The sequence below is a fragment of the Bos grunniens genome, chromosome 7, assembly GCF_055505025.1.
Source record: "Bos grunniens cultivar Pamir isolate PY7600 chromosome 7, Bosgru_T2T1.0, whole genome shotgun sequence".
Classification (NCBI taxonomy): Eukaryota; Metazoa; Chordata; class Mammalia; order Artiodactyla; family Bovidae; genus Bos; species Bos grunniens.
Window position 1 is genome coordinate 88,452,528 of NC_141171.1, and position 22,653 is coordinate 88,475,180.

Below are 22,653 nucleotides of genomic sequence, written 5' to 3' on the forward strand. Positions count from 1 at the left end.
TAAGATGATTACCATAACGAACGGAACTGAGGCAAGTAAGAAATAAGTGGTAGGATTAAACTGAACCAGAAAATCTAGTCCCTGCTGCAAAATAGCCTGGAGTTGAGTAACTTGACTTTTAGACTTAAGCTTTCTACCAGTCAGATAAAAGGGAGGTGTAAAATTGATACATTTTGGGGAAGAATGCATTTTCATTATATAAAATTTTTGTATCTGATTATCATATTAAAATGCTAGTGCATGCTGCTGAATTTTAATCCTTCCTTTCTAGCATGATATACTTCAGAAAATCATTCTTCTTTAAAATGCCTTTAGATGAGCACTGTTCAGTAACTTTCTAGAATCCACAGTATAAAGTGCAGAGATACATGTGAAAATAATGATATACATATGCTGCTCAATATATTCAAAAATATTATTTCAACAGGTAATAACTATAAAGTTATCAGTATATTTTCTTCTGTAAGTAAGTCTTTCAAGTCCAGTATATATTTCACACTTACAGTATTAACTCGGTTTGGACTGGTCATAGTCGAGTGCTCGCTAGCCACTTGTGGGTTAGTGGGATAGTGGTAGAAGGGGCCAGTCTTTGTTGTAATATCCTTGTGATAATTTCAGTCTTGGGATTTCTCAGCTACAGTTTCATCAGGAACCTCGTAAGGCAAATTCTTCAGTGTTCCTTGTACTGAGTGATCATTAATCTGGAAGTTATCCTTTTATGTGGCCAAAACAAATTGATAAGAAGAACAAATAAAGTCAGTCATTATCAAGAAAGTGAATAACATGCTTTGAATACTTATGGACCCTCACTTTCAATCCCTCATCACTAGTGAATGCACTAATTTATGTTATCTGGGAAATTCTCTTGATCTATTTGTATGCCACCTGTTTCCTTAAGACTTCCATGATTTCAAGAGCTTTCTCTTCTAGGGTTCCAGCAGGAATTAGTCGGTATATTTTCCAATGACATTCATGGCCTTTTGCTTGGCATACAGTTTCTGGTTAATTTCTTTGTTAGCCCCCGGTGGAGAACTGAGACTTGTTGACCGTCCTCCTTTCCTTCCATTTGCTTCATGGAGTAAAGTGTACTCAGTAATTCTTGTTGAATGAATGCATGTGTGTCTTCTCCTCTGACTTATGGTCTGGAAAGCAGGGGCATGCTTTTGACTCCTCTGTTGTATTTGTAGCATAGTGTGGGGAATGTGCTTGATGCTTGGTGAATTCTTGCTGACTGGACCCGGGACTCATTATTGGCCTTCCTAGTGTTGGTCCAAAGCTGTATCCTCAAACTGTTAAATTACATTCCCTGAAAAGAAAATCATTGTTTTCATTTGGAGGAAGAAATACAAACACACATCACCAACCTTCCTTGCTGGTTCATAACTGACTCTATGAAAAAGGAAAGAATTAATGGAGAGACTGACACTAACTTTAGTTGAATGCCAATGAAGTAGAATATATAGTTTTTTGCCAGAAGGAAAAGTAGGGCTCTTCTTAAAATTTATTTTTAATTCAAGTAGAACTCTCATTGTAGGTGCTAAGCATTATGATGAAAGAATATAGTCTCTGCATATTTGAGTCATTCATTCTTTTATCTGTTAGACACTGAACACCTGTTATAATTGAGAAATTGTGTTAGGCACAGCGGATAAAGACCAAAACATTCTGACCCTCAGGTTGCTCCCATTTTAGTCGGCAAACCAGAACACTGCAAAGACCTTTTTAAACCATTTTAAAATGTAGAGCAAGCTAGCTACTAATGGGAAAAAGATTCAGTAAATCTAATTTTCACTCTGTTTTTCCTTCAGTGGTGTTGGCTAATAAGTATTTTTAGAATAAATGTGTATATAGTGGTTTGTTTTTTAAGATGTTACATTATTTGGCATTTATTATATTTTATTTATTTCTTTGATTGATTAATTGCAGTTAAATTACCTTAGCATGCTAGAACAGATTTTACAGATTTTGACATATGATTAAATAGCATAAAGCATAACTAATGTGGTTTTTAGTGGCATGCTATGTATTAAAGCATAAAATTTAAACACACACTTCATTGGGAATTTTTGCAGTTACAGTGAATTAGAAAGATTTAGATACTGGAACTCTCCCTCACTGCTCCATGCCTTAAGGGAGGGGCAAGAATTTTATAATTAAGATTATTATAGAAGAGTATCCTGACATAACTGATTGACTTTAGTGATGTGCCTTGAAAGTTCAAATTCAAGGTGTGCACTTATTTCAGTCAGCTGATTCTGAATGTTTAAATAAGAAATACTATTTCTGGGTATTCTGAATAACTCGTTGTACATTTATTCCTAATAGTGAGCATTTGGACTAATGATGGATTACTAATGAGCATGTAAATGTACCACCTGATTACATTAATATATGATCTTTCATGACGAGGTCTGAAATGAACATTTCTAATATGTATTTCTTTTCCCCAAATAGGCACTGTGGTGTATCCTGAGCAGGACCGAGACAAGGGTGTTTTTCTTAAGAGCCACTGATTTAGTCAATTATCAAAAATCACATTATAATAAATGCTGTTCTAAGAATTTTGATTAACCTTTAAATAAATGTTACTTTGAAAAAAAAAACCCCTGCCAAATGTGTTAATAATAAATTGTGAAGTGGTAGTAATTGCAAGTATGGCTTTATAGATAATATAGTTAATTGATACCACCCTCTCCAACATATATAGCACATCAGCTGCTACGAGGCAGTGTGATAGTGATGGTGTCTATGGTGTTTTTGATGCATTAAGGATGATATGAGCAAAATGGAAACTTAGAGTGCTCATCAGGGTCATTCTCTCATGGACATCTGATGCCCATGGTCAAGTAAATTTTTAATGACACGTAGTCACTACACACCTTTCAGCCTTCTGAAGAGGTAAGTGTGCATTGATCTGTCCTAATTAGCCTTGCAGAGTACTTCAGACATTCTTGCATGAACACTATTATTTAATAAAATGGGGGCTGTTGTTTTTTTTTTCCCCCACAAGCTCAGCACTTGGGCCTTGGATGGCTGTACGGTTGCTGGTTTGTTTTTTCTTAAACTCAGGTCTTAATGTTCATTCTTGTCTTTTGTCTAGCGATGTAGTATCAATGCAGCTGCATAAAAAAGTAAGCAAAATTAAGGAATGGTTCTGATTTTGAAGGTTTGCTGCTATTATAAGAAACCCATAAAGCACACATCCATTCCTTTCCTAATGTATAGGGTGCTGACTGCATAAAATTGCTTAAAGAGACATTAAGGATATACAGGCAATTCTGTTGAGGTGTGCAGTGGGATGCTTTTATGTTTGGCAATAAAGGTGGCCCTGGGATATCTGATTTGCAAAATAAAAGGTAGCCAAAGTAATTTGCAGTTGTTCTAGGTTGAAACTTTAGGGACATCTTCTTTTTAAAAGGAGTTTACTTTTCCTTGGAGTCTGGAGTCTATAAACAAGAGTCCGGAGTTTGCTTAGTGTTGGAGTCAGTCAGTCAGTTCAGTTCAGTCGCTCAGTCGTGTCCGACTCTTTGCCACCCCGTGAATCACAGCACGCCAGGCCTCCCTGTCCATCACCAACTCCCGGAGTGCACTCAAGCATTGTCTATTATTACCTCATAGGATTTGAAGGTAGGGGGATTTCTAATGTAGATGCTTCTTACGCTTGTGGTAGTATTTGGTTCCAAATGGGATACAGACCTATCCCAGGGATAAAGTCTACAGTCAGAACTTCTTAGAGGCATGAATATCACTTGGTAGATGTGGTTCACTGGTTATTGGATTATTTTTTCTTAAGAAAATGGAACAAGAGTAGGCTCCTGTTGAGCTGTAGGGCTGGTCATTGATGACAATGTTTGGGGTTACCCTTGTCTGCCAGGAAATCAGGCATCTCTTCCTGCTGTTTCATAGCCACAGAGTTGGCTATCAGACACCTCAAATGCCTCCTTTACCTGTTTGCTGAAACCTGGAGTTGCACAGAGATGAAAATTTGAGGGTTTTACAAATATCCCTTGAAATGTTAACACTTCATATAAGCCAGACCCATAGAACTCAGAGTGAGCGAGCTTACCAGCTCTTTCTGGAGAATAGGATTTTGAAAGTGGGGTGGCTAAAAAAAATGAGGACACTGAGTAGTAAGGGTGTAAGAGGAAGTGCCTTGTGAGCTTAGTAGGGCAAGATAAAAGGCCAGGTGGGAGGAGGATTAGAACAGAAGAGGACAAGATTTGCTTTGTCTACCCTATAGGAAAGCTCTGAAAATGTCATACTTTCTAATTACAGTTTTAAAGCACTTTTAAAAATCCTAGTTTAAAACTGGATTTGTTTTCAGTTTTCTTAGGTATAAAATTTATGATTTCATTGCTGTCACATGTTTTCTTTGAATTACTTAGTTCAGGTATTTCAGTTCAGTTGCTCAGTTGTGTTCTATTCTTTGTGGCCCTGTGGACTGCCAGGCCTCCCTGTCCATCACCTACTCCCGGAGTTTACTCAAACTCATGTCCATTGAGTCGGTGATGCCATCCAACCATCTCATCCTCTGTCGTCCCCTTCGCCTCCCACCTTCAGTCTTTCCCAGCATCAGGGTCTTTTCAAATGAGTCAGTTCTTTGCATCAAGTGGCCAAAGTATTGAGTTTCAGTTTCAACATCAGGTATTTAAGAAGCATTTATTGCCTAACTGTTATGGGCTAGATAGTATGTTGGAGGCTAAGGAAAAAAGATGATTCTCGTCTATCATGTTTCTGTCAGTTACTATGCTTTAGACTATCGGTAACAGAAAACCCAACCTCAAATGGCTTTAGGAATAAGAAAATTTGTTGGCCCCACCACTGAAAGTCCAGCGGTAGGGTGGAATTCAGGAACATTCTAATCTAGTAGTTTTGACTTAGTTTTCCTTTCATCCTTTTTCCTTACCTTCTTGGTGAAACAGCTTCCTAAGGGGCTAGTACCAAGACAGCTATCAAGCAAGAGGGGCTACTTCTGAGTCTTTCTAGAAGAGTTAGAAAGGCTTTCCCAAGAGCTTCAAAGAAATCTTGTCTTGGATTTTATTAGCTCCAAGAGGCCAAGCCTTTGCAGGCAATTACAGGACTGGTGGTTATGGCTATATATGGGTTTTGTGGGAGCATTGGTGGGGTGGGGAGTGTGGGAGGATTTTCATTCTAGACTGATGGAGATGAGGGATTCAGGAAAGGATTCCTTGAAGAGATGCTGCCCAAACTAAATCCAGGAGGATGAGAAGGAACAAGGCGGTGGAGAGGGTATGCAGGAAATGAAGGGCATGGGCGCAAAGACATAGACGTGAGAGAGTGCATTGTACAAAAGCAGCTCCCTTATTCACTCCTCAAGTCTCAGCTTCACCTTGTCTTGCAGGAGAGGTGTAACAGAGCCTTGTGTGGTCCCCTTCTTACCTGTACTTAGCCCTTCTTAACCACTCACCACGCTTCACTGTTATTTGCTCACTGCCTGTTCTTCTCTACTAGACTCTGTGAGGGCAGAGTCCATGCCTGTCTAACTGCACGTCTATTCCTGGTGCCTAGCATGTTGCCTGGCATCACAGGGAGCTAGTAAGTGCTTGTTAAATGTACAAATGAATCAGTGATCTGTTATTCTTTTATTAAGGGCTTCCCAGGTGGTGCTAGTGGTAAAGAACCCGCCTGCCAATGCAGGAGACGGTAAGAGACATGGGTTTGATCCTTGTGTCGGGAAGATCCCCTGGAGGAAGGGATGGTAATCCACTCCAGTATTCTTGCCTGGAGAATCCTATGGACAGAGGAGCTTGGCAGGCTGCAGTCCATAGGATCACAAAAAATCAGATGCGACTGAAGCAACTTAGCATACACGCACATATTCTTTTATTAAATGACAGAATTTGGACCTCTTCATTTCTACATTGATAAGAATGGTAATAACATTTATGGTCCTGATTAGGTTTCTTATAAATAGTCATGAAATGTGGGCAGTGAAACATGAGTCTTGCAGATTCTGGGGAGTTTTTTGACTCTGATATGATGAACTAGTCTGGATAGGATTTTTCTTAAGCATAGTTACACATATCTATACACTGCACAGTTCCAGAATAGGATGAGACCATAAAAGTCAATGAGACTCATGTGTTGGATGAGTCTTTGTCTATTGGAATGCTGTCTTTCCTCATCACATTCTTAAAAGGTAAACCCATATGATACAATTCCAGCTCAGGTGACTTTCTGATGTTTCTTTTAGTTTTATGATTTTAGAAGCTTCTAATTAAATGATTGGAGAAGGCAATGGCAACCCACTCCAGTACTCTTGCCTGGAAAATCCCATGGACGTAGGAGCGTGGTGGGCTGCACTCCATGGGGTCGCAAAGAGTCAGACACGACTGAGTGACTTCACTTTGACTTTTCACATTCATATATGATTTTATTGATATTAACCGGAAATTACCTTTCTGTCTGTTCTTTGATGTGTAATATACTAGTAGTGGACCATGGAGTTGGGGAAAGATTTTGCTGGATTCTACTATACTGCATTTTCCATTTGAAGTTTTAAAGTAAGCTTTGTATATTGAAGTAAATTAATGAAAAGATGCTTTTGGATAGAATGGTATATAGTACTTGCTGCTCATTATCACCAGTATTATAATTTATAAATATAAAGCACCAACTATTGAATATCTGAAATGTTTAACTTGGAGAAAAAGAATGTAATAATAATATAAAATAATATTGATATCTCATATTGAAATCTAACCCCCAGTTCTATTTGTGATGTTAAGGATTTTTTACAGTGGGCTAGTGAGTCTCTAAAGATCTCTACAGCAAATTCTAGATGTTTTCCCAGAGTTTGTCACAAGTCTGTTTTGTGTAGTCTTTCTAAATACTTTTAAATGTACCTGCAAGTTTGAAGTCTCTTAATTTAATGAATTCCTTATGATATCAACTAGACAGGATTGCTTTATTGATTAAGACCTCTTTAAAAAGTTTATTTAGCTTTTTCTAAGTTATAAAAACTATTTTAAACATGGAAACCACTGTTCCATTAATTATAAATAATTTTTACACATTTTCACCCAACCTGTAATATATTTCAGACAGTTCCCATTAGAAGACATTTTTGAGCAGTTCATGGACTTATAACCCCAAATTTCTGCTTTCTGTAAGAAATTACTTTGGGGGGCAATTAATAACAATAAGAATTGCAAAAATGCTCCCACTTAATACCAGTCCATTCTAAAGGAGATCAGCCCTGTGTGTTCTTTGGAAGGAATGATGTTAAAGCTGAAACTCCAGTACTTTGGCCACCTCGTGCGAAGAGTTGACTCATTGGAAAAGACTAATGCTGGGAGGGATTGGGGGCAGGAGGAGAAGGGGACGACAGAGGATGAGATGGCTGGACGGCATCACCAACTCGATGGACATGAGTTTGAGTGAACTCTGGGAGCTGGTGATGGACAGGGAGGCCTGGCGTGCTGTGATTCATGGGGTCACAAAGAGTCGGACACGACTGAGCGACTGAACTGAACTGAACTGAATGCCTTATTTAGTGTTATCATCAAAGATAACATTTTCCTTTATATAAATATCACATTCCTGTAATATTAATAAGTTCTTCATTGTTAGGAAAAATTAGCTTTTTAAGGTACATTATGGTTCTATAGTTATATGTAAGAAATAGAAAGAACTGTGTAATTAATGGACACTGCAAATGATTTATAAGTTTCCTATGTAATTGTGACAGGTGAACACATATTCTCTAATTGAAGGAAGCAAAGGAGACGAATAACCTTCTCTATCACAAAGTATGATTGGTTGGGACATCCTCTGCTTTGAGACCCTGGGAAGGAAAAGAAAATAACCTTTGTTGAGAAGTTTTTTGGAGGTTCTGCTGTTTGGGGTAGAACAACAGGACTGGTGGGCTTCCCCCGTGGCTCAGTGGTAAAGAATCATCCTGCAAAGCAGGAGCCGCAGGAGCCGCAGATTTGATCCCTGGGTTGGGAAGATCGCCTGGAGGAAGGCATGGCAGCCCCCTCTGGTATTCTTGCCTGGAGAATTCCATGGGCAGAGGAGCCTGGCGGGCTACAGTACATAGGGTCGCAAAGAATTGCACATGACTAGAGTGACTTTGTATGCACGCATGCAAATCTTTGGTAGAAATCTTCGGAAAGTATCTGGTTCGTGTTTTCCCTTCTTCTACTGAGAAGAAGACTGGGCTTAGTGAAGTTAAGCCACTTGCCCAGAGCCTTGCAGCGAATGAGCCTGCAGAGGAGCCTGGGCTAGTACTGGTGTCTCCTGCCCTCAGACTTAGGGATGTGCTCTGCACAGCATCAGGCTGCTCTCTTGGACTCTTCAATGTGAAAGAAACTTAACCACATGTGAGAAGCAAAATCCTTTTGCATGAATTCATTAATAAAAATATTACGGTGGTTTTGCAGTTTCACAGAGTGGAGCTTTACTGACTTCAGAAAGTGAAGGAGTTAAGCTCCCCAAATACTAAATGAAATCTACTCATAATTTTTTAAAAAAGCAAAACTTATTTAGGAAACTTTTCCTAAGTTCACCAGAAGCCCAGGCTCCTCTTGGAAAGAAAGCAGGTTGAGGCTGTTGAAGCTCAGCTGTGCATTGTGTTTTTCTCCTCCGAGAGCTTGGGAGATTGGCATTACTCCGCAGCAGTGTCACAGCCCGCAGTCATTTAATGCCTCTTCTTGTGAGGCCAAGATTCCACGCCCAAGTGCATTTAGTAGGTCAGTACAGTAATTTTAAATGTCTTTCTTTCAATCTTTTGCCATCTTCAATTATACCTTTCCACCCTACTATTTGTGTAATTTTCTTCTGTCTGAAGTCTCTTTACTGTTGTTCTCTATTGCACAGCATGACAAATTACCCATCAAGCCATATCTTTTCAGCCCAGAAATGCGCAATAACACGGAGTCATGGCATTATCGCATGTTGTGCACTTTATTTCCTCACAGTTCATTCAAGTGTGTCACTTTATTTTCCTGGCTTCCTTTTGTCATCACGGAGATTAACCATTTTATCCTTCCTAAACTTTAGAAACAATTAGAATTTCATTATAGTGGAAGCTGAGAGTGAATGCTTGCTCAGTACTATATGGAGTATACTTTTCATATTATTAGTGGCAAAATTAAAGCCATGAATCCTGAGTCCTTTCGAAGGAGAGACTTCAGAGGTTATTATACAGCTGAGTAACCCTGGCTCTGTACAAGAGAATTATTTGAGCCTGTGGCCACCAAACACATTAACTGTAAGAAACCATTTAGCCTGACATTGAGTACCTGATTCTTCTGTTCTCCTGCGAATTATGAAACTCTTGGGGGCCCGTGTGTTCTGTACACAAAATCTTTTTTTCCTCTTAGCTTTGGCTAACTACCAGTAGTGTATAGTGTGCAATGAGATACAATAGACATTGCAAGTATGTGTTAGAAAATCAATTGGTATTGATGCTGTAATCAGCAGGGCTGCAGCTGGTATGTAGACACATCACTGGAAATGGTGATTAAGATCATATTCAAAAGCATTCAGAAAAACCCACAACGTTTAGATCACTGTTCAGATAGATTGCTGTTTATTGGGACAGACGAGTTGGACAGCTCGTGGTATTCCTAGATGCTTCTAAGATGTTTTTTAACTTAATATATTTTGTATGTTAAATTTGTATTTTAAATGTTATATTTATAGTATACAGGATAGTGGTTGTTGGTAAGCCAACAAACAAAAAGTTCAAAGTTCTTTGGCCATAGCCAGCTTCCAGCCTGCCAGATAATAAATACAAGCTGCTCTAGGGAGAGGGTAGGAGGAGGAAAAGGGTGTGGTTACAGTGTGGCTTTAGTCTGAAAACACACCTCCTGAGTTGGCTGAGAGGGCAAGGGGAGGAGAGAGACAGAGAAAGAAGAGAGAGGGAAGGAGGGAGAGAGAGATGGCGAGAACAAAAATGAATGTGAGGTAGTCTGGAGGGGAAAGGCCATGGGAAAAGCCAGTAAGGATCGTGGTGTGGCAAAGGATGTTCTCCGAACTTAAATAAATGGAACAGTGGGAATATGAAGTGAGGTTCCCTACCCAGGCATTTCCTACCCATGAGCAAGTAATTAGCCACAAATATTAGCTATATATGTCATTTAGGAGAACTTTAGGATGAAAGAGACTTGAACTAGAAAGGGTGGTTGCTTTCATAAAATTCATTTTCTACTCTAGATCCACGTTTTCCTGTGAATACCTTTAGGTTGTACTAAAAATGGGGTGATTGAAATCTCAACCACATATATAATTTTCAATTTTAACTGTTTTGAAAAATAGTGAATAAGCTAGAGGTTTAATTTGGTATGGAAGTCTTGTCTTTTTCCTCTGCATTATCTTTGACACTCAGCTAAGCTCTAGTCTAGAAGTATCAAAGCCCAGCTAGAAGATGGAAGAAGGAAGCCAGAACCAGGGAATGTGTCTTTTAGAAACAGTGACCACAAAAAAGGCAAGCTATTGATGTTATCGTTAAGGTTGGTAAGCTGCTATTGGGAGAGGAAAGACTTAATGCTTTACGACAGTAGTTTTTTAAACCATAAAACACATCAAGCCTTACTTACCATATGTGATTTTTAACTAGCAGCCAGTAAAAAGAAAAGAAAAAAGGGAGGAGTGAGCGATTTCTAGGGAATGAAAGAGGAGATAACAACAAACAATTAAAAACTCGAGAGAACTTCCTTGCTTTCAAAATACTTTTAAATGTATTTTTCCATGTTAATCACAAGCTACAAATAAAATAGAAGAGAAATTATTAAAGCCCTTTTAAGAAATAGAGAAAATGAGACTCAATAGAAAATGTATTTTTAAATGTATTTTAAATGTATTTTTCCACGTTAATCACAAGCTACAGATAAAATAGGAGAGAAATTATTAAAGCCCTTTTAAGAAATAGAGAAAATGAGACTCAATAGAAAAGAGAGTTACCTGAAGTCACAGAAGGAAGTGGACAAAGCAGTGCTACTAGAACTGAGGCCTCTAGAACTCGGCTGTGCAGTTTGGTAGCTACCAGCCACTGGGGCTGTTGAGCCCTTGAAAGGTACCTAGTCCTATTTGAGATGCGCTGCACGTATAAAATACACATGAGATTTCTAAAAGCTACTACAGAGAAACAGAAATATTCTACACAACGTTATGGACATATGGGACTTCTCAGGTGACTTAGCATTAAAGAACCTGCCTGCCAATGCAGGAGATGAGAGTTTGATCCCTGGGTCTGGAAGATGCCCTGGAGAAGGGAATGGCAACCCACTGCAGTATTCTTGCCTGGAGAATCCCATGGACAGAGGAGCCTTGTGGGTTACAGTCACTGGGGTTGCAAAGAGTGGGACATGACTTAGCGACTAAACAACAACAAAAAATGGATATATTGGGTTAAATAAAAATATTATTGAAATTCATTCATTTATTTCTATTTATTTTTTAATATGGCTACTGGAAAATTTTAAATTACTTATGTGACTTGCATTATATTCCTCTTGCTACTCTCGGCACCTCTTCTAGGACTTTCCAGAAAAATAAAGGGAAGAAAAAAAAGGAAGGGGAACTGGGTATTATAGAGTGTGAAGCATTCATTCTCCAACTGTGTCTCAGTTTTATTTATCAGTTCAATTCAAAAAGTCATTGAGTACCTAATATTTACAAAAGTGATTCTAGGCAATATATCGAGCACATTTTGAGGAGAGGAGAAATGAATCATAACGGGGAGAGACTGTCTTTTCTGGAATTCTTTAACCAGTTAGCGGAAGAGGCATACAAAGGATTCTCTCATTAGATTTGATCAGATCTCTTCTAAAGAACTGAAGCAGTGAGGAGGTGCAGAGCCCGAGATTTTGCTGGCTGGGTGGGGACGTTGGTCTCACCCACCCAAGGGCATTTGATGGCAGGTGCAGGAAGGGGGTACGCCGTCTGTCATGTGGCCTATCCAAGTGGAGTCCACCCACATGGGGGAGGACCTTGGCCGAGGACAGACGTGGGAAGCACATTAAGGAAGAGCTGTGTGAAAAACGCAGCTAGAGTAGGAATAAAGGAAATGTTGAAAAACTAATGAACCATAAGATCTCCGTAATCATCTCTTAATAGGCACATTGTTGAATAACACTGGTGTGCGCTAGGTTAGTTATAACTTGTTACATCCGATTTCCTGAGCTGCATGGCAGTGCACACCTCATTCAGGAGGAAAGGACTGAACCCACTGTTGTCACTTAGAACACACCCCAGTAATTACTGCCACAGATTCCCGTCTCTAAAATATTAATATTTTTACAGGAACCGTTTGCAAGACCTGAAGCGCAATAAGGGAAAATTGAACGACTCTTGCCGTTTTTCAAGGTTTGAGCGGAAGGGGGGAAAAAGAGACTTCTGTGATTATTTTAAATGAAATTCCACTTTAAAACTTCTCAATCTATTTGAAATCTGTCATTTTAAAATTAATAACTGTTTTCCCTTAACGCAGTCTGTGTAAAGAAACCGAATCCACTTCTGAGCATTTCTCCTGCCTTCCCAGATACATGGAAATTCACTACTGTTGCTGACAAACAAAATGCCACAAGATTTGTCATACAAATCACATTATAAGAGGTTCCAAAAACTTGACAACGTTGACAGTTGTTTTCAGCAAATGGCTGCTTTACTCTCTACTGTCAATGTTGATGTCCTCGTGCACGTGTAAAAGAGCAATGTGATTAAGGCAAGCTTGTCCACGCTATATCTGAGCCAAGTTTTCCGTCTCCGCGTGGCACTGCAAGATTGCTCAGCTGTTGCAGATAAGGCAGGAATAGCTAGCAGATTTCTGCCATTTAAAAAAAAAAAAAAAAACATTCTCTGGGCATGCATTTCTGTAGGAATTTACCAACATCTGCTGCTGACCTAAGTTTTCTATAGAAGTGGCATATTTAATTTATATAAGTAATTCACAATGGTGTGGGTCAAGCCTGATTTCCTTCGGAAATAATGAGTTATGTTCACCAAGAAGAGACAAGTTGACGTTTAATAACATGTACATTCTCTAAATTGTCATTGTAGTCTCAGCCCTCACACTTTCTTGGCCCATCTTACATTTATTTTCTGTGTGTTCTCTAAATTATATTTCAGCAGGAAACTTTTTAGAAAGAAGAATAAAGAGCTGAGAGATTTTGGTGATTCCACAGAAGGCCTACATTTCACACTTATCTTTTTTTTTTATAGGCTCTCTGAAAATGTTTGATTTTTGGAAGCTAATTTATTCTGGGAGAATTTTGTAGTTGAATTTTAGCATGACTTAAAATTGTCATATGTGCAGTCCTCAAAAGAACATACAGGGTTTAGGTATTTCCCATTGTCAAGATAACTTTTGACTTTGGACATGATTTATTTATCATTTTGTTGACCACGGCTCAGTTTTGAAATTTACTGTATGTCTGTTGATACAATTTTAATTCAGTTTCTTTTAAAATGTGAATGTTCTTCAGGTAAAAATACAAAACTTAACTCAGTCCTGGCAATTCAAACCTGTCTTGTAATGCATTTGCTATTTGATTCATCTATTCTTATTCTTGGTCACCTTCTAGTACAGCTGCATGCTTTAACTGTCTGACTGGTCTTTGAAAATCTTAAACCACATTCTTTGGAACAGTTGCTTCATGTTGGTTGAAATTCTCTGTGGCACTTTTTTCCATTCGCAGGAGCCAACAGCCACCATAGCAGACACATAGTTTCCAAGAACTTAGGCACGGTTCATGATTCCTGAATCTCAACAATTTCATGTAGAAACTGCAATGCCATTTACAGTGTGTAAAATCTTTGTGCTTTAAAAGTTTTTAAAGGTATACATTTATGGTGCGATGTTAAATTAGCATACATCATTTTAAAATATTTTCATTCTTACAGTTAGCAAAGGGACACAATTTTAAAACCCACTATTAAAATTAATCCAATTAACCAAATGAGTAATTAGCTAAAGATATGAGTGAAAAATTAATTTTAGGAAAAATTTAGGATGAAAAGTGACTTGAACTAGAAAGGATAGTGGCTTTCATAAAACACCTCTGTATTTTCCAATCTAGATTCACGTTTTCCCATGAACACCTTTGGGTTGTACTAAAAATATAACCATCTAAAGTTCAAATTTTAAGTCCCAAATGACTACCTTTCAGATCCAATGAGGCATCTAAAAATGGGTCAAGGTAACAACGCATAATTTGAAAAGTTAACAAAAAGTTGCTAATGGAATAAAATGAAAGTCAATATAATTGTGATAACCTTTAACACCTGTCTTATATCTGTTGTCAGTTAAACATTTTAGGAAGCAGATATTCTTGTGGAAAATTTGCCACAGTTAGCATCTTTATTTTCATGTAGTCAAGGGGTGAGACAGGAGAAATTTCTGATTAAAATCTGACCAAATCTAGTCAGTGTTTAGATCCATCTGACCAAAAAAGCATGAGTGGTTTATAAAAAAAAGTTGAGTAAATAAAGAGAAGCAAGATGTGTATGAATAGATAAGGGCATGCAGGCAGGAAAAACATGGCTCTTTTTTCCTACAGATTTTCATGCATTTTTATTTTGTAAAATTTCATCACCATTTTATTGATGATGACTTTTTGTACTTGAATAATGATATCTCATTTATGAGATTTATGACATTCTGGTCTTAGCCTCTTCCTTGGTTTTGATTTTGTGTGTTAGTCCAGAAGTGCATAATCTGTCCGTAAAACTCAGATCTTCTCACTGCCAATATCTTCCCAAGACTCTGATTCAATCCAGTTGTAGATATGTTATTGATAGACAAAAGCAAAGGGTGAGGAAAATAAAACCGTTACTTGTGTAAATAGTATAAAAAGAAATTCTTTTCTCTGAGTAGACACGTACAGTCACATTCTTTAATGCACAATTTGAGTTCATCTCCTGACGCAATTGTTGTCAGAAGAGAAATGAAGATAAGTTGTTCTTTAGGGACTTTTGTGAGATATCAGAAATATATCATGTAGGTATCTCAAACAATTGTATTTCTCCTTACCCTATCACTCCTTAAGGCCATAAAACTCCTCTTTGCAAGGTGACCGGATTTTACTGGTGGATGAAGGATGATGTGACTGCTTTTCATTTGCTTCTGAACTTTCTCATGATACTGAGAATTTCATGAGACAAAAGTAATGTTATCAATCATGCTATAAATACTTATATGAAAGTTTTATTATGTTTTTCTGGGGTGTGCAAGATGAAATTCCTTTTACTGAACATTCGAGTGTTCTGAAATATTTTACTGGTGGGTTTTATTCTGTGTCATTTGGGTTTGCTGCAGAATATTAGCCAGGGTTTGGGGATGGAAGTAACGTTAGAATAAATGGCCACTGGAGAACTGGAGAAGCTTTCTCTCCAGGGCTACTCTGCTCTGGCTGTATGTTTGAGAAGGGTAGTATGCAAAGACTCTTAAATGGTGGGGAGGATAGAGGGTTACTAAATACATCACAAAGTTTAAAATGGTATGTTTTGTTTTTCTGATGGATTATCAATTGTGATTAAAAGCAACCATGACCTACTGTCACTCCCCAGGATAAATCTAGATTCTTCTGTGTGGCACAGAAAGGCGCCATGCACCATCGACTTTTCAGACTCTTCTGTATAGCCTCTTCATAGCTACACCAATCTAAGAATGGCTGAATATTACCATGTTCTGCCCATATCTGGAATGTCTTCCACCAGGAAACCATTTCAGTTTCTCCACCTTTGGAACATGTATTTACTTTCAAGATGGGGTTCAAATGACATCTTCCTGATGAAACTTTCCTTGACCACCCAAGAAAGGCATGAGATCCTTCTATTTTGTGTTTGTTTTAGCATTTATTCATAGTGCATCCTACTGTACAGGATTTGAAGGTACCTTTATCCCTCAGGCTAGACTGTGAGTCTTCTGAACGTAAGGATTATATCGTATCCATTTTTGTATTCCTTTGATCTTGCATAGTGCCAGGCCTATGGTAGATGCCATTTAACTATTTGTTGATGGTGATGTAGCTTTGTGTAGTATTTGTGTCCCAGCCTCCAACCATTACTGTGAGTTCACCTATCGTCAGAATCTCTCATGTACCAGACGTGTTGAGAAATCTATCTACGAATGAAATGCTCTCCATACCTATCATTGACAGTTGAGAGCCCTTAAGGATTCATTTACCTTAAATAATAAGTTTATTTTATGTGCACTTCATTTTGTGGAGCCAGCATCATTGCTTTTAGTATAACACTTCATACAGAAGAACTAATTTAGATACATTGCAACTCGTAAAGATGTAACAGAACCACATGCCTACAATTTTTATTTGAAGGTATTCACTGCAGCTCAGAACTAAAGCTGGTAGAGAAAATTAACTCTAAAACCTGAAATACTAATACTTCACATAGTAACTGGTCAGGTTAACCATTCAGACGATAGCTAGGAATTAAGAAATAATCAAAAGGGCATAGAAATGCAAAGGAAATAAGTTCCCAATGTCAGTTATGGTAGAAGAGCTCCTCATTCTTCCACTCAGACAGGGCTACTTATTCTTATGTTCCAATTCTAACAAGCTTTTGTTTGTTCACATGCCTTTAGGAGATTCGAAGGGGCAAATTACTCAAATTTGGGATGATTGAACATGTAGATTCAGGCAAATGAAAGAAATGAGAAATACCAGCTGATAATCTGATTCTCGAATGTCAGAGAAAGCAACATTAAGAAAAATAGAAGATGAAAAGATAACTATATGTAGGATATTTCAATATAGTTCTAGCTAATCTAGTTTCACCTCTGTAGAGGGCCAGTCTTCTCTACTGTCTCCTATCTGTTTCTCTTTTTGTGTTCTAAGGTCTTTTGCCCTATTTTTGTTTGGTTAGATACACACCATTTAATTTTCCTAAACCTCATTGTGAGGGCCTTTAGAGATGAGCACACTTTTAAGCACAGGATGAATATGTGAGCTAAACATCGGGGTACTTCACTACCCTTCGCCTGCTCCCCAGATTCCCCCCTTTGGACTCCCCCTGTATAAAAACTTCTGCTTCTGAATCCCTGTGGCTCCTGCTCGTTCTTCATGGAGCTCCCAGTACATGCCTGGTCTTCACCTGACTTCCCCGTGTGCCCACTCCTTGGATGCCTTCAGTACCTGTCAGACTAGTGGTCTGTCTGGTCTCAGGGCATGGCCTTCCACTGCTGACTAATTCTGGAAAAATTGACTCTGGAAGTTCAAGGTAACTATGAAGTTCAAGATAACTTTGAAGCAACTCCTGATTTTGTAGCTGACTCACTGGAAACCTCTCCAGTGAGAGCAGCGATGGGTTTAGGAGGTCAGGGGAGCAGTAAAGATTGTTGCAGAAACCATGCAGTTTTCATAACTTAATTCTTGCCTGGAGAATCCCATGGACAGAGGAGCCTGGTGGGCTACAGTCCACAGGGTCACAAAGAGTCAGACACAACTGAACCATTTACATTGTCCGTTAGACCATGAACTTCATGGAGACCATCTTCCCTATCCAAAGATGCTTCTCCTCTAACAACTTCCCCGTTGTGAGTTTCTTTGCTTGTCTCGCTGGCTGTTGTAAACCTCCACAGACAGAATCCTTCAGCATGGATGTGTGGTTCTGTCCTACTACGCCACCCAAGTGAAGCACGTGCCTGGGGCTCTCGTTGTTTAGCACTGCTTTGCTGACTATGAATTTTGAACTACTAGTGTTAACCACCTTCCACTTAGTGATAATTTACTGTTCTTATTCTATTTCACACTTGTGTTTTAGATCAAGTTCTTATGGTACAATTTAGGCGCTTTTATGTGCATTCCTGCTTGCTTAGATAAAATTACAACACATGGCTTAATTAGTAAGATGCGTATGTTCTTGAGGGAAGACATACTTCCCACCGATCTCTTTTCCCATTCCCAGCAAATTGCATCATGAAAATGTTTTGGAGAAGAAACGGTGCCTTTCCCTGAGTGGTATTTATTATTATTTAGCAGTTCTACAAAGTGAATGACTAATAATTGGGTAATTCTAACAAAACTTTCCCATTTATCTTGGTTGAAAACATTATCACCATAATACTGTAACTTCCACACTAAGGACTGTTACATGTATGTGACTAGATGGCTATCCCTGAGGACAAATTTGAAGCCCTTTGTGAACTAAAGATTGTTTGTCAATAGTTATCATTATTCGTCGATAGTGAAAATTCTTCTAGTCATTTCTTGAGGTCTTGAGACCTTGTAGTCTTCATTTGAAATACCTGTTGCAAGATTAACATACTAAACAGCTACAGTTTAATTGAAATCATTGATCAGTTTGGTGAATATAGGCCTAAGGAGATAAATATAGGCCTAAGGAAATACAGAGGTGGCTGCCTGGAAGAGAACAAAAGGTGGCGAGAAGGGTTCTAAAAGTAAGAGCTGGAAGCTCTGAATTTTTCTATTATTCATTCATTATCTAAGTTCTAAAAATCACTAAATCCTAGTTATATAATTAACTTACTGAATCATGTTGGAGTTACCTCTAATTTTTTTTAATAGGACCTATATTTTCCAAGTCCTTTATTTGAATTTATATATTCGTTAATTTTTTAAATTATAGAGATGTTATGGTTTCTTTAACTCTTATGTTATTCCATGAAAATAGCTGTTTTCCTCACCAGTGACCTCTAAAGTTCTCTTCAGTCCTAACTTCCTGTGATCTCTCTTGGTAATTTTTCCTTAGGGAATTTCTCAGGATGTTTGGTTCTGGCTCTCATTGGGTAGTGGAGCCAAGTTGGTTTCTTATCGCTCTGAGGTTGTCAGTTTGGGTACAGTCTTGATGGAGGCAGCTGATCCCACCAAGATAACCATTCAGTAAAATTTTGGCACGAACCTGACATTTCTTAACTATATTTGGCTCATCATATGGCATTGTACATAGACTTCTTGCCTTTCTCGCACTTATACCTTTAAGAGGGATTTATAACGCACTCACTGATGGTTTCCTGTTGTGCTTCTTAAAACACAACACACCATTGTGTTAGTAAATACACTGCCCAGAACTAGGAAGACTGGAGATTTTAAATTTTAATCAGAATTTCTCTGTTGGCTGGACAGCTTCCAATGAACTTTTAGAAATATGGAAATTCAATATTTATGGTGAAGAATTAAAAAATTTTTGAAACATTTGCAGAAAAATTGGGTTTACTTTGTAAAAGTTATTTATTTCATTGGCATGAATTAAAAGTATGTCATAAATAATAGGTATTTTGTCATTCTTTTTTATTGATTTAAATAAAAAGGATATGATTAAGAAATCAACCCATCAGATTTGAGATATATCATGAAACTTGCATCTATTAAACCTTTAATAATTGTAGTAGAATGGAAGAGAAAAAGGTGATAGTAAATGAATACATTATGTGTAAAATTACTGGTAAGACTAGTGGATTCTAATCAATACAATCTTCATAAAGATTTTCTAACAAATGAGCATTTACTGGATAACTATAAAATTGGTGTAGTCAGCATGCCTTTATAACATTCAAGGAAAACTGTCCGTGATATAAGAAATTGTGGATATTTACTTTTGTTATAATAAGTGAACAGAATCTGCTGTTTTGCAGAATTAATGGTTATGTATGAAAAAAAAAAAGTCACAAATATTGTCCATTGAGGCAAATGTTGAAGCTCTTAACTGAAATTAAAAATGTTTCAGTACAAACTCCTTTCTGTGGGTCTGCCACTTTAACTTTATGGTGAAAATCAGTAAGAAAGTATAATTTCATTCATAAACAGTAAGTTTGAATAGCACTTGCTCAGACTGTGGTGGGTGCACATAGTGAAGTCAAGCGGTTTGTTTTGCAGTCATACATCAGGGGTGCAGGTTCCCTGCAAGGAAGACAGGGAGCAAGTTTTCAAAGAAGTGAGCTTTTGCTTACTGTGACTTAGCTGACTCACTCTGTCATAGGGGATAATTTCACTGTGACCATTGAGATTTCTGCTATTTTCTTTCTGGGAGAAGGAATAGATGGGTTTATTTTAAGTACTGGGCAAAGGGATCGTTAGTGGGAATTCTGCACGAAACTACCCAAGATGTGAGTGGACAGGAATCATTCATATTCTTAAGATAAGTTACTTCAAAATATGAGTATAATTACCCTTGAAATGTTACTTTTGAGTGTTTTTTTTTTTTTAAGTTTTTTCCTTTTTTTCTTTTTTCCTTAGAAGGTGAAGGAAACACTTACAATAATGACTGGGGTGAGTGGTATTTTTAGGTCAGAATTGTCTGGCAGTCCTTCTTTTCATCTTCAAATAAACAGATGACCGTGTATGTAAAATAACTATTATATATGCTGAAGTATTTTAAATCTGCCTCTCATGTCTGGCACGCTCCGGACATCACCTGCAGAGATCAGTGCTGCTGTCCTCAAGTTCCTGCTTTGCTTGCGTGTTCACAGAAGGCATAGAAGACTTCTTCATGTGTTCTTGCCTTCCCGTCGAGAAACTCAACTCCAGCTAATGAATGCAAAGAGACAGGCCTGTCCTGTGCCAAGGTGGTGTGCAGACGGCTCAGAATCCTCTGGGGCCCCACTGGCAGCTCTCAGAGCATTCCTGGGTTTATGGCCCCCTGAATATCTTGGGCAGCGCTTGTTTCCCGAGCTCTGACCTGTTGCTGAGTCAAGCCTCTATGTAAAAAGGAGCACCCCATTTTCACAGGGGCCACTCAGCAGAGCGAGTGGTCACAAATTTTGCCTCTTCTGTGTCCACAGTGCTTGCTTGGGTTTCCTCTCCAGAAAAACGCATCAACACGTTTGCAGCTGGTGGGGATAACTGCTTTTTTATCGCCCATTGTGGAATGCATACCAAATAAAAACCGCCACAATGTGTTAAGAGGCAATCCCGTATGCTTTTCAGGTTACTCAGATGTTCCAGCACGCATAACCAGCCATCAATATAAGAAATTCTCCTCTAAGCTGTTAGCATATTACAGTCTGTGACTTTTCAACTCAGGGAATGGCACTCATTTCTCTCTCTGTCCCATTCAGAACAACTTCTCCTTTATTGCATTTAGAATAGTGTAACTGAAAGGCAGTAAGGAAAGGCAATATCACAGAGCGGTTCACATTATGCTGAATTTTATTGTAGTCTGACATTGTGAGTGAACCTTTGGAATCCTTGAAGGCAGCACAGAGGCAAAACCTGCTTCTAACGGACTGGAGGAAAATATTCTGACATAGTGATAAGTGGGGTAACTTCTAGAAATCGTGACTTGAAAATATTTTCTGAACAAGTGCAATTTCTGTTATCCCAATTCACAGACTCATCATTAGAACAGCCTGCCATTGGCTAGAACTACTAATTTTTTCCCCTTCATTTTTTAACATGAAAAGTCATCTATAACTCTTCCAAATTCCCACTAAAAAGTGCTTGTCTTCTACTCTCTGCCAATTCTTTTCCCCAATGATTATGATTATTTCCAAAGTATTAGACTTTAGATGCTGCGAGAGTATTCATTTTAATCTGTTTATTTTCCAATTGTAAAATGGACAATGTGTGAAAAAGCAAAAGTGTTAGTTGCTCAGTTATGCAACCCCATGGACTGTATGTAGCCCACCAGGCTCCTCTGTCCATGGGATTCTCCAGGCAAGAATACTAGAGTGGGTAGCCATTCCCTTCTCTAGGGAATCTTCCCATATGAAATTTATTTATTTGTTTTGTAAAAAGCAACAAATCATTAGCTCCGTCATTCTCTGCTCTTGAAACATATGGAGTTGGATATTCTTTAGGTTTGACAGTTTGGAGAACTACCATAGATTTATTTTTCAGCTATTATGGGAATTTTGGTGAGAATAAGAAAGGCCCATCAACATGGGGTGCTTTCTCTTGAATCTTACGGTTCAAATTAGAAACAAGCTTAATTAATATGACTGACACGTTAGAGCCACACATTTTTACAGGATGTCAGGAAAAGAATCTCCCCTTTTATTAACAAACTGTTTTTCCCTCTCTGCTCCGTCACTACCACTGCCGTGTCCCTGATCTTCACTTTTCCCCGGTTAACCTCTTGTGTTGTTGTGCCTGGCACATAGTAGGTGCAGGGTAAATATTTGTGTGTGTGTGTGAATGAATGAAGGAAGGATGTTCAGGACACAAGAGCGTCTTGGTTCACTTGAGTCAGCAAGGCTCTTAGCAGCGTTCAGTGTATAAACTGGATGTGTTGTTGACGGCTTTCTTTGCTCTTTGTGTGCACAAGCTAAGAATAAACAGCACTGGAAGGAGGGAGGGCTTCATTCATGGGAGGATTACACCATCATAAACTCACCAAAGTGTAGCACACAGAGCCAGTGATCACAGAAGACAGGCAACCCAGGCCCCATCATTAAATATAGAAGCCTGTCTTCACTGGTTTTATCCAAACAGACTCCCTGTATTTTGGAAATTTCCACCACACTTCCTTTTGAGTTGCTTCTTTTTTCAAGATACCAAGGCTGACGCTTTATAAAAGTGGACTTAGTCAGGGAAGCTGGTGAAACGATGCTGTACATATTCCCTTAGCCCCCCGAGGAGACTGTGGTGTTGATGCTTCTAGGCTGACTTTTACGTACCTGACAACTTCTATATTCTGGTTAAGATTTGGGGGTTTCTTTTCTAAAAAAAAGTGGTCCTTCCTAAGTGAAAGCACCTCATGGAATAGAGC

At 38.4% G+C, this 22,653-nt stretch overlaps 1 protein-coding gene across 28 annotated transcripts in view; it reads left to right on the forward strand.

The window, feature by feature from the left end:
* The window catches only part of LOC147369943 (uncharacterized), a 172,589-nt gene that overhangs the window by 29,659 nt on the left and 120,277 nt on the right, over positions 1-22,653 (forward strand). For 13 of the 28 annotated variants that reach the window (XR_015168131.1, XR_015168134.1, XR_015168147.1 and 10 more), the window contains one exon: positions 2,455-2,603. The exons of 14 other annotated variants lie outside the window; for them this stretch is intronic. Coding sequence is in view for 1 of the 14 variants with exons in the window: in XM_086413017.1 (XP_086269143.1) it covers positions 2,455-2,513 (59 nt within the window). In the remaining 13 variants the exon portion in view is untranslated. Of the gene's footprint in view, positions 1-2,454; positions 2,604-12,270; positions 12,334-22,653 lie in introns of those variants that run through there. One more of the 28 variants, XR_015168137.1, reaches the window with a different exon arrangement.